The sequence below is a fragment of the Caretta caretta genome, chromosome 5 (genome assembly GCF_965140235.1).
Source record: "Caretta caretta isolate rCarCar2 chromosome 5, rCarCar1.hap1, whole genome shotgun sequence".
In the NCBI taxonomy this organism is placed as follows: Eukaryota; Metazoa; Chordata; order Testudines; family Cheloniidae; genus Caretta; species Caretta caretta.
The window spans coordinates 13519361-13532434 of NC_134210.1; the positions used below are offsets into that span (position 1 = coordinate 13519361).

The 13074-nt window shown below is 44.6% G+C and overlaps 1 protein-coding gene across 5 annotated transcripts in view; it reads right to left on the minus strand.

The window, feature by feature from the left end:
* The window catches only part of LOXHD1 (lipoxygenase homology PLAT domains 1), a 315277-nt gene that overhangs the window by 59068 nt on the left and 243135 nt on the right, over nt 1-13074 (minus strand). For all 5 annotated transcript variants that reach the window (XM_075128349.1, XM_075128350.1, XM_048851015.2 and 2 more), the window contains one exon: nt 3097-3282. In XM_075128349.1, coding sequence (XP_074984450.1) covers nt 3097-3282 — 186 coding nt within the window. The remainder of the gene's footprint in view (nt 1-3096; nt 3283-13074) is intronic.

Sequence of the window (13074 nt, forward strand, 5' to 3'; positions counted from 1 at the left end):
AAATGCGAGGTGGATTCATAGTAGCAGGAGAGCAGCAGTGCACTGTCTGCTAAAAGCAGTATGGCGTCTGTATGCCAAAAAGGCGCGAAACGATTGTCTGCCATAGTTTTCACAAAGGGAGAAGCGACTGATGACACACACCCAGAAACACCTGTGAGAATGTGTTTGCCCCGTCATGCACTGGGAGCTTAACCCAGAATTCCAATGGGCGGTGGAGACTGCAGGAACTGTGGGATAGCTACCCACAGTGCACTGCTCCGACATTCGATGCTAGCCTCGGTACTGTGGATACAGTGTGCCAGGTTCATGCACTTACTGGGGATACAGAAGACCAAATGTATAAAATCGCTTCAGAAAATTCAAATAGAATAAATTCGAAATAATTTCATACTTTAGACATACCCATAGACTCATAGAATATCAGGGTTGGAAGGGACCTCAGGGGGTCATCTAGTCCAACCCCCTGCTGAAAGCAGGACCAATCCCCAACTAAATCATCCCAGCCAAGACTTTGTCAAGCCTGACCTTAAAAACCTCTAAGGAAGGAGATTCCACCATGTCCCTAGGTAACCCATTCCAGTGTTTCACCACCCTCCTAGTGAAAAAGTTTTTCCTAATATTCAACCTAGACCTCCCCCACTGCAACTTGAGACCATTACTCCTCGTTCTGTCATGTGGTACCACTTAGAACAGTCTAGATCCATCCTCTTTGGAACCCCCTTTCAGGTAGTTGAAAGCAGCTATCAAATCCCCCCTCATTCTTCTCTTCTGCAGACTAAATAATCCCAGTTCCCTCAGCTTCTCCTCATCAGTTATGTGCTCCATCCCCCTGATCATTTTTGTTGCCCTCTGCTGGACTCTCTCCAATTTGTCCACGTCCTTTCTGTAGTGGGGGGTCCCAAAACTGGACACAGTTCTCCAGATGAGGCCTCACCAATGCCGAATAGAGGGGAATGATCATGTCCCTCGATCCGCTGGCAATGCTCTTACTTATACAGCCCAAAATGCTGTTAGCCTTCGTGGCAACAAGGGCACACTGTTGACTCATATCCAACTTCTCATCCACTGTAACCCCTAGGTCCCTTTTTCCAGAACTGCTGCCTAGCTACTCGGACCCTAGTCTGTAGCAGTGCATGGGATTCTTCCATCCCAAGTGCAGAATTGGGTGTCTTAGCCATGGCAAAGTGGAGATTCCCACTCTCCCAGTGCGATACACAGTACTTGCATCTAGCTCTGGAAGGTCCCAAGATATCAGACTTTAAAGTTGTGCCAGCTTATGCATAGGAATGCTACTTGGGGTCGTTTTCAACATATTAGTTTTACTTTATTCTCTTTCTCTGAGATGTAAACAGCTGGACTCATGGGGTAAAATATTTCAAAAGCACCTACGTGATTTAGGTCCCTGAGTCCCAATGCTCCATGGGACTTTCAATAACATTTCAAAAAGCACCTAAGTGACCTAGAAGTCCCTCTGAAAGTCAATGGGACTTAGTTACCTAAGTCACTTAGGCACTCTTGCAGATGTTTTTCATGGTAACTAAGGCCCTTGGGTTTATCAGTGGAGGGAAATCTGAAACTGTCCCAATACACTGTACTCCTTATTGGTGTGATACGTTATGTAGGTTTTATAGGCATCAGTCATGGATGCCACATTATTCAAGAGTGTCAAAGGAATAGGAGGGAAAATAAATTAAAACTGATACATTTAAATTATGCGGCAGCTGTGCAGGAGGTGAAGAAAAATCATACCATTAACTTTCCAAAAATAGTTAAAGGTGCCAGTCCTCACCAATGCCAACAAATTTGGAGTTTCTGATCCAAGACATTTATAAGGAAAGATGGGACAGAATATGTTATGAACTGTTCGAAAAGTGAAACCTACCCTTCAGTATTTGAACTCTCAGCTCTCAGACACTGTCCCTAATTTCCCCTAAATTTTCCAGCAAAATTCTGGCATAACTTCACATATGAGATTTCAGGTGGGTGGAATTACTTTTGGTAAACTTAAGGAAGTGGTTGGCAACACTGAGCTTTTAATGGAAAACTAAGCTTAAACCTTAATTAGCATCAATATTGATTTATGGATGACACATTAGAGGAGGTCTCTGGTGTGACTCTTTGAAAGCTGTCAAGGTGAAAGTTAAAGAACTGGTGGAACGTTTCAGATAAAGTAGATCTTAGTCCCAGTTTTCTGCCCAAAGTCTTCTTTATGAGTGCACTAGGTTCTACTGTTGAAGGCTGTGTGCAGTGGCTGTGTCTGTCAGTAGAAAATGTTATTATACTTCTGTTTGTCTGGGGTACAAAAAAGATTTTATGAGTAAATTTCATTTAATTGGAAGTCAGGAGCAATGTATGAAATTACTGTTTTACCAGTAGGGTGATTTAGCTGTGAATATAGATTTACCAACAGAGATTTCAGACCAAAACTGTATTATTGTCTCACTCGTCAACATTATTGTCTGCTAGTATTTCCATTATGAATCTTATTTCCAAGGACTGCATAATTCAGGCTTTTTAAATTTGTATTGGGTTAAAATATAGCACACAACATTTCATCTCAAATGTTTATATATATATATATAGTGGTTTTTGTCTTTTCTTTTTAATTTTTCTTGGCTACATTTGATTTAAATCATTTGGTACTTGATTCAAGAGATAAGCAAAGCTATAAAAGTCTAATGGTTTCCAGATGCTTTCTTTTAATTGAGCAAAAACAAAAATATTTTTTTTCTGAAACACAAACTTTGTACAAAAACAATCCGCAAACTTCATTCAAACAAAAAGTCACATCTTACTTTGTTAACTTTGAAATTATTTCCTGTGCATACAATATAACAGATTAGAAATTATTTTTTTAGAATTGCAAATATATACAGTGCTTTATCACAGGTAATGATACTAAGCAAAAATTATAAATAAATAATAAAGATACCTTTTAAAAATAAGAAACCCAAACCTCATGTAGAAAGTACAGTAGTTTACAAATGTATTCACTGTAGTTATGTTATAATCTGTTATCATATATGGCACATACACACTTATATAGAGGTAGGTTTTAATTTAATTGCTAAAGAGTAACAACATCTTAGAACATACCTTGTGGCCAATGTTAACACAATCTGCATCCAGGATGTTGAAGACACGTGAAGTGAGACCATCCCCTCGGTCCCTGGCCAGCCAGCATTTACAGACAAAGGTATACATGACCCCTTTAGTGGGCACAATGAGTGTTAGCTCTTCTACTAGCCAGGAGCTCTCTGGTGTGGCACCATCATGACCCAGCTACAACATTCAGAGAGATAAAAACATTGACTGTTAAAGGAAGTATAGATGTATCCAGGGATCCTAATAGGAAATGATCAGACCAGATGTTTTAATTGGTAATGACAGCCAAAGCCAGTTTATTTCATGTACTGCTGAAATGCAGTCACCTCCAGGATGGAACAGAGCAGATGTAAAACAATGCATGACATTTCTACATGAAAGGAAGGATGTCAGTATCCACTGCAGTTAATACTAGTTAAGGTGCTCAGATATCATACTGATGGCCATGATTTTAAAACCTAGACAGAAGTGAAGGACAATACAATACCCTAATTGTACATACGTGTGTGTGTGGGGGGGGAAAGTGATATTAAAAAGGCAGAATGCAACTGCCCACATTGAAACATGGTCAAGAAACACCCCTATTGTTGCAAAAAGTACCACACCTATTACAGCATCACCCCCTTCCACTCCACCAACAATAACAGTTATGACCACCCACTTGTTGGCTCCGCTTAGTTTGCATTTTCTTCCCTGCCATTCCCCATGTACAGAATGGCCTCATCACACCCTGTAAGGCCATACACCCGCTCCCATACACACACCAACCCCCCATATGTATGTCTGTATATAAAAATACATATATCGGATTGCTTCCCTCTTCCCTAACTTTGGTATGTGGCTCATTTTCTTGAATTGTAAGCTCTTCCGGGCAGGAACTGTGTCTGCTTCTCAGTGGGGCCCCAATGTTGATCAGAGTCTCTAACTGCTACTGTACTATAAATATTAAATGGATCTTTAAATGACCATTTGGTTCCAGGACCTCTGGAAGGCTGGTCCAAGGGGCACTAGCTTAGGAATTGGGGGACCTGGGTTTAATTTCCTGCTCTGCCATAGACTTTCTGTATGGCCTTGGACAAGTCACCTAGTCTCTCTGTGCCTTAGTTCCCCGTCTGTAAAATGGGGATAATGGTCCTTCCATAGCTCCCAGGGATGGCGTGAGGATAAATACTTTAAAGATTGTGAGGCACTGAGGGTACGTCTACACTGCAATTAAAACATCCATGGCACTCGGAGCCTGGGTCAGCTCCCTCAGAGAGACCAGCCTGAGCCCAAACATCTACACTGAGACTTTAGAGCCCCATGGCCTGAGTCAGCTGACCTGGGCCAGCAGTGGCCATGCCACAATGTAGACAAACCCTCAGATACTATGGTGATGGTGCCATCTGCTTATCTTAGATAGACAGCTGAAAGCTGGTCCCGAAGCAGCACAGTAACCCCAGCACTATGCTGAGCATTGGTTCAGTACTGACTCAGTGTGAAGAATGCCTCATATTTAGTTATCATCATTCTGCAGCTCCTTGAAGCGTCTCCCAGCCTTCGCCTATGAGATCTGACAACATCACAGCTGGAGATGGTACAGCTGCAGTCAACTGCTAATCCTTCAAACTCCTCTCCACGAACGTGTGTGTCACTGTTAAATAACTGGGGAGATTAATCTTAGCACATCCCTAACAGCATAATTCTGTATCCCAATCACAAAAAGCAAACTTCTCTCCGTCAGTCATTCTAATGAACAATCTGTTCATAACAGGCTGGAAATAAGAGCTGCCTGCAGTTCATTATTTTCAAAGCAAAACTTATGCATCATTAAGAGATACAGAACTCTTAGCTCCCAACTATTACAAATTATTTTCTGAACCCCTCTAAATATCTAATAACTTTTTAAGAATAACAGCTCTATCGAGGATGAGAGGTCTGTATCTTACTCCACCCAAAAACAAATGATCATTTTATCAAACAGTCTCAACCATCACTCCTATTAGGAATATGATTACACCGATAATGTCTGTGCAGCCGCAGACAATTGATGCTAACCACTCGGGACGTTCAAGTGCACAGTGGATGCAATAATTCTCAGATTCCGAGGGGGGTGTGGAGAATGCACTTGCTTTTCCGCACCCTCCCTGCCAACTCAGCAGCCCTTATGAGAACACGTGCACTGTTTCTTTAAATCTGTAGGAAGATGCCAGGAACGAGGAGGATGGGGAAGTCCTAGAAAGCAGACACAGAGTAGCTTTAGGGGAAATTCTGTTGGGACTCCTGTGAAAGTCTGCTTCTTGTCTCAATTCATTACAAATGTCCCACTAGGCATCATTCTGGGACACCTCTTGACATCAACATTTGCATTCTGGGCTACCTTTGAGAATCCAGAAGACCAGCAGACTTTCATCGGTCCTCTAGGCTGACTAGGTGTCCAGTTTTTGACCAGAACATCCGGTTGAAAAGGGATCCTGGAGGTTCACCGGGCCATTGAATCTCTGGTTTGCAGCACCGCACAGTGGGGCTGGCAGATTCCTGGCTAGCCTCCGTACCGCATAGCTCCCGGGAGGCAGCCGGCATGTCCTCCCTCTGGCTCCTATGTGTAGGGGCAACCAGGGGGCTCCGCACGCTGCCCCCACCCCAAGCGCCACCACCGCAGCTCCCACTGGCAGGGAACTGTGGCCAATGGGAGCTGCAGGGGTGGCGCCTGTGGATGGGGCAGCGCGCAGAGTAGCCTAGCTGTGCCTCCGCATAGGAGCTGGAGGAGGAACATGCCGCTGCTTCTGGGAGCTGCTTGAGATAAACGCCACCCAGAGCCTGCACCCTGACCCCTCCCCCATGCCCGGACCCCCTGCCCCTGCCCCAGCCCTGAGCCCCCTCCCACCCTCCGAACCCCTCAGTCCAAGCCTGGAGCACCCTCCTGCACCCCAAACCCCTCATCCCCGGCCCCACCCAGAGCCTGCATCCCTAGCTGGAGCCCTCACACCCATCCCTCACTCCAAACCCCTCAGACCCAGTCTGGAGCCCCCTCCTGTACCCCAAATCCCTCATTCCTGGCTCCACATCAGAGCCCACACCCCCAGCTGGAGCTCTCACCCCCACACATACCCCAAGCCCCTCCTGCACCCTGAACTCCTCATTTCTGATCCCAACTCAGAACCCACACCCCCCAGCCCAGATCCCGTAGCTCCTCCCAAACCCCAAATCCCTGCCTCAGTTTGGAGCCCCTTCCCATACTCCAAAACCCTTAGCTCCACCCCCTAGCCCAGAACCCCCTCCTGCACCCCAAACCCCTCATCCCGGTCCCCACCCCAGAGCCTGCACCCCCCAATTGGAGCCCTCACCCCTCTCTCATTCCAACCAAGTGCCTCAGCCTGGAGCCCCCTCCTGCATTCTGAACTCCTCATTTCTGTGCCCCCCCGCCCCCAGAGCCTGCATCCCCCACTGGAGCCCTCACCCCCTCCTGCACTCCAGCCCCCTGAGCTAATGCGGTGAAAATGAGTGAGTGAGTGAGGGTGGGGAGAGCGAGCAACACAAGGAGGGAGATAGAGTGAGTGGGGGGCGGGGTCTTGGAGAAGGGGCAGGGCATGGATGGGGCCTCAGAGGAGGGGCAGGGCAGGGGATGAGGCAAGGGTGTTCGGTTTTGTGCGAGTAGAAAGTCGGCAACCCTAAGGTTTTAAACATTGGTCTGAGGACTGGAGTTAAAACTTAGTTCAGTGCTGAATTACCCCTACAGCATGGTCAGTGTGGCATTCAGAACATAACTCTGGGATTATTTAATTTTGAGTTTTCTTAGCAGGTTACTTTTGAGCCTGCAGGAATGGTAAATAGCTGTCATATTTGTTCCTTTTTGAAATGAATCGTGCAATAAGCCACATCAATATATTGCATGGTCTTAAGTCATAATCACACCAAAGGGTAGTCTCTGAACATAGAGCCATAATGACCACCTGGGAAGACTGATGATATTTCTGGCTGGGATGCTGAAAGGATCCTAACGAAGCAGAATTTCAGAGAGACTTGGGTGCCTAATCTCACAGCTGCTTTGAAAATCCTAGTCACTGTTGTTATTTCTCAGAGTCTAAAGTTTGCTAGGCTCTTCACAATACTGATAATAAGGCAGGGAGCCTGCCCTTAAGAGCCTACAATCAAATTTCAGATGTGACACAATAATAGGGTAAACTAAAAAAACAGAAGGGGAAAGAACAGACAAAGGTCACAGCAAAGAGATTACATATTTAGGGTCTGATGCTCGGAGGTGCTGAGAATCTCCCGGACTCCTGAGAGCAGAGGATGCTCAGTGTCTTTCCAGATCAGGTCAAGCGCACAGCACAGTGGGGCAGAATTTGTAACAACGAAATGAGCTCGGCTCTTTCTGGTAGGTATCATGTCAGAGGTGAATCTTGCGGAGGGATTTGAATGAGGACAGGACTAGATTCCTGGCATATCCACCCAAGAAAGACACCCCATGCACAGGGGGAAATGTGGAATTTTAAATAATATTGTGATTCTCTGTGGCAGTCGAAATCAAAGATGCTGGGCTATTTTTCTTTATTAGGAGAAAAAAATGAACATGAGTTTAAGAAAGCACTATTCAGCGTTCACCAAGTGCCTGCCTGTCATTTCCTGCGACTACCAGGTGTGCACATTATTTTTATTTCAATGTGTAAATTAAAATTTATCATGACAAAGTTTTAGAGATGTAGGCAAAGCAGGCAGCAAAGGGGCCTTCTCATATCACTCAAATCTTCATTGTGTCTGTCTTTAAAATACATGATTACAAACTGCATCACAGTGCAGATATTACTATGCTAGTAAAGCCAGTCGAACAGAGTACAGAGACTATTCCAGCATCTTCTGCAATATACTTTGTTATTTCTGCTCAAGAATTTATGTCTATAACCTCTCATGTTCTGCTAATAGCAAGCAAATGCCAATTCCAAATACCCAGGTGTTCTTCACCTCCACCAAGTAGATAACTAGCAAGCAATTTTCTTCCCCAGTACCTCTAAAGGGTACAATATTGTACAAGAAAAGAAGCACATGTGCCATGGCAGCCAATGCAGATTGGCTTGTGGATGTCATACTGAGATGCATTTTAACCAGGAGAGACTTTCCAGGCACAGGGGACGGCATGAAAAGAGGCACAAAACCCTGAGTGGGTGACTATCAAAACAGAAGCAGGGCACATTAAAAAGGAAAAATGGGCAAATGAATAGGAGGGTGGATAGGATAATGATAGGGCCTATTGAGGCTTTAGGAGCCCAAGTGGCCAAAGGCTAGCTTAAAAGCTGTGTGTTATTTCTTGATTTTTATTCTTCTCTCTCTCTCTCTCAATTTCACCTTCACATCATTTCCTTCCCCCCTTTTCCTCTCTATTATTTTCTCCCCTCGTCCTGCCTGTCTCCCTTCTCACAGTGTCCCTACCTACTTCACACTTCCTTCTCTGATTCCCCATTCCCTCTCTTCCTCCCACCATTCCTGCTCATTTCTTTATCCCTCTTTCCCCAGACTGCTGATTTTCTCTCCTTTCCTCTTGAACAGTTTGGTGGAGGCCAATACTTGTTCACCCACAACTTACCTGCCCAGGTCAGAGGTACATTTACATATAAACATACACTGGAGAGGGAGGGGGAAGAGGCCTATACTTGCCTAACTTTGAAAATCTGCACCAAAAATGCTTGGATACAAATTGGCCTAACGTTAATAACTAGGCACTTAGAGTGCATTAAGGAAGTGGCTTGATAATAAACTAAAAGCTATTAGAAAGCACAGCTCAAGGTGTCAGAATGCATTGCTTGAATGGAAGTTAATGGAAGCATTACACTTTAACCATTACCTGCTGCAACAGGGCATGCAAGTTCAAGAGATTTTCAATTTGTTTAGGAGTTCTCTCTCTTTGTATATTTCACTCCTCTCTCTCTCTCTCTAGACAAAAAAATTAAAAAAGGCTTGTCAGCACATCTGGAAAGTTAACAGCAACAGCTGGGCATGGCCTGGAATGGACTGCCTATTGAAATCCTCAGTCCTGGTGGGCTTCGGCTTGCAGAAAGACTGCAGTACTTGTGGGACTTGGGTTAACTTTCAGGAGGTGGTAGATGCCATGTGGAGCAAGAATTATTCATATTTTGACGATTCATACTACATTTAAACTCAGTGATGGGGAGTTTATGTAAATTCTGTCTCCCTGAGCCATAACAACGATAAAAAAAGAAAGGTTCCTTTTCTAGGAGCTCTGATCTGTGCACATTGCTTATGAGCCATGATTAATTCTCGTTTTTGAGGCCCTCCAAGCTCTGAAAACAATTTCCATGTTTAGCTAGAAAATTATACAAGATGTTTTTCTCACTGGAGGCAGCTTGTTTCTTGACTTTAGCAAAGCTTTTGACACGGTCTCCCACAATATTCTTGTCAGCAAGTTAAGGAAGTATGGGCTGGATGAATGCACTACAAGGTGGGTAGAAAGCTGGCTAGATTGTCGGGCTCAACGGGTAGTTATCAATGGCTCCATGTCTAGTTGGCAGCCGGTATCAAGTGGAGTGCCCCAAGGGTCGGTCCTGGGGCCGGTTTTGTTCAATATCTTCATAAATGATCTGGAGGATGGTGTGGATTGCACTCTCAGCAAATTTGCGGATGATACTAAACTGGGAGGAGTGGTAGATAAGCTGGAGGGGAGGGATAGGATACAGAAGGACCTAGACAAATTGGAGGATTGGGCCAAAAGAAATCTGATGAGGTTCAATAAGGATAAGTGCAGGGTCCTGCACTTAGGACGGAAGAACCCAATGCACAGCTACAGACTAGGGACCGAATGGCTAGGCAGCAGTTCTGCGGAAAAGGACCTAGGGGTGACAGTGGACGAGAAGCTGGATATGAGTCAGCAGTGTGCCCTTGTTGCCAAGAAGGCCAATGGCATTTTGGGATGTATAAGTAGGGGCATAGCGAGCAGATCGAGGGACGTGATCGTTCCCCTCTATTCGACATTGGTGAGGCCTCATCTGGAGTACTGTGTCCAGTTTTGGGCCCCACACTTCAAGAAGGATGTGGATAAATTGGAGAGAGTCCAGCGAAGGGCAACAAAAATGATTAGGGGTCTGGAACACATGAGTTATGAGGAGAGGCTGAGGGAGCTGGGATTGTTTAGCCTGCAGAAGAGAAGAATGAGGGGGGATTTGATAGCTGCTTTCAACTACCTGAAAGGGGGTTCCAAAGAGGATGGCTCTAGACTGTTCTCAATGGTATCAGATGACAGAACGAGGAGTAATGGTCTCAAGCTGCAGTGGGGGAGGTTTAGATTGGATATTAGGAAAAACTTTTTCACTAAGAGGGTGGTGAAACACTGGAATGCGTTACCTAGGAAGGTGGTAGAATCTCCTTCCTTAGAGGTTTTTAAGGTCAGGCTTGACAAAGCCCTGGCTGGGATGATTTAACTGGGAATTGGTCCTGCTTCAAGCAGGGGGTTGGACTAGATGACCTTCTGGGGTCCCTTCCAACCCTTATATTCTATGATTCTATGATTCTATGATTATGAAACTCAGAGGGAAGCACTGCAAAAATCAACAAGGGAAAAGGTGAATAGAGAATAGGAGCAGTGTTTTCCCCAGGAATTGAAATTAGGGTGTGTGTGTTCAAATTTACAAGGGGGGCGGCAGGTCAGGGCCACTGAGGGGTGAGACTGTGAGGGTGAAGGTGGGCTGCATGGCACCATAGTAAAAACTGAAAAATGTTTCATGACCATTTGATTAGATTTTACAATCATCACACAAATTAAAGTTGGCTACTCAAGCCTTCTATGAAGCACTATGTCTACATCCTTCTTGGTTTCTTGTTCTAATTTTGCACAACTCTGTTAATGAACTTCTTGAATGCAATGCATTCATCTTTGGTCGCTTCTCATATGTCCAGTACTTCCATTCCTTCAACTGATATGCTCATTAGTTCATTCACATGATCAGGCAAAAGGCGACTTCTTTCAAACCACAAAATTCTATTCAATGATGAAAAAGAACACTCAGCTGTAGCTGTTGTGACTGGGAGTAGCAAGAGATGAATTCCTACTTCTTTCAGCCCAGGAAACATAGCATAAAGATCGAGTTGAGCCACTAGTGATGATAAAAAAGAAGTTGAGGTCAAATCTTCATTCATTCGTCGTATGATATTCTACTCTGTGTTCAAATTCTCTCTTCTGTCCTGAGCACATGGCAGCCCCATTGCTGGTAGTGCCTCACTCCACACAACTGTCAGTGTTTTATAGGACAGGGATCTGTAAAAGCTACATAGAGGTTGAGTAGAATGTAGAAGTTGCTGTTGTAGATTTTTAAGAATCAAGTCTGTGTACTTTTTCAGTTGTCTTAACAAACACTTCTCGTCCTCTTCACTTAATGATTCAGTATAAATGCCTTTATTAGTCAACTTCTGGATTGAAGTCTTTTTCAATGGACAGCTCTCTGATTGATCCAAATGTTGGACTAATTTGAACTTCAGTCCCAGTGTATCTTCTATATTTTCCAAGATATTCAGTCTTTTTGGACTCTTGCAGAAAAAAGAATATAATGAAGACATTAAATATATAGCTTTTTTAATGTCTTTTGAAGAGTCTGCAGCTTGTACTAGTGCTAGTTGGAGTAGATGGCCTCTGCAGTGTGTATAGGAGAGACTAGGGTTACACTTCTATCTGAGCAAAGCTTATGCTCTACCATGTCTTCCACAGAAGTTTGCAGCTCCATCAAAAGCACAAGCAGCCATCTGTTTGGGGTCCAATTGACAAGCAGTTAACTCTTCTAAGATGTGGGTTGTCACAGATGCAGCCAATCTATCTTCTATAACTTGAACATCTAGAAATGCATCTACTGGCCTACCACTGACATCAAGATAACGTACACAATGACTTAATACTTGGTGACCATTTGCATTGGTGCATTCATAAGCCACGTATGCAATTTTTTTGAATGTGGTGAGAGAGTTCTTCACTTTTTCAACTGTTGAGTCTTTCACTGTTGCACCACATGCGTCTAGCCAGTCAGTTGAGTTTCTTGCAGAAAGATAGTGAACATTTGCTGGTCTTGTTTGGAACCAGTGTTCAACTTCAGAACAAGTGACAATGCACTTAACATTGGGCTCCAGTCTATAGTGTGTGGTATCTCTTGCTTAAATAGAAAGTATGGTGCCACGGCCCGGTTTGTTCGCAAGAACTGTGTTGAGTAACAGCCTCATTATCACTCACTGGTGTTGTCCTTGGTCAGTGGAGACTCAGAGTTCAGAGGTGCTTTCACCTCCTAGGTGGGGGGCAAGAAGGCACCTTGCTCGTTCCTCCAGCTGCTCACTGTTCGCTCTGGCCACTGTTGTTCGTTGTGCCACCATTCACTCCATCGCTTTGTTGCCAATGGCCCTGTGCCGTCATCTTCTGCTGCCACCTGCCACTGTGACCTCTGCGAGTTGGTCTCTTGAGGTTCCACCCAGCTCTCAGTGATTTTAGCTGAGCTCTCAGTGGGGGAACCTCACTGTTAGTGCAGACTGGGCTGTCTCTTCCACAGAAACACTGTCCCACAGCAGGTCTAAGCATTTAGACCTGATTATCAGTGATTTCAGCTGTAGTGGTCATTTAACAAAACAAAGACTATCTATGGAGCCTAATCAGCTCTGTCTTTAAACAGTGGAGAGGGGCAGGTCTAACAGTACTTGTGACTCAGGCAGACCATCAAACAAAACACCTATCCCCACCCTCTCTCGTGATGCCCTCAATCAGCACAGGCTAAGTACAGTGCTACTGCCCTTTACTCATACAATAAGAATAACAACATTTCATTACCCCCCTGATTTCAAGTGATTTGTAACCCAACCCCAGCCAAAATCTATCACTTGGGCAACACAGCTCTGTTTGCTGGATACCTAGGTAGATTAGGTGTGAATGTAAATACAGTCTGGTCCTGAAGCCTTTCCCTCCAGCCCCCAGCTCATCACTAGCTGTCAGGGAGAGCTCATTTAGAC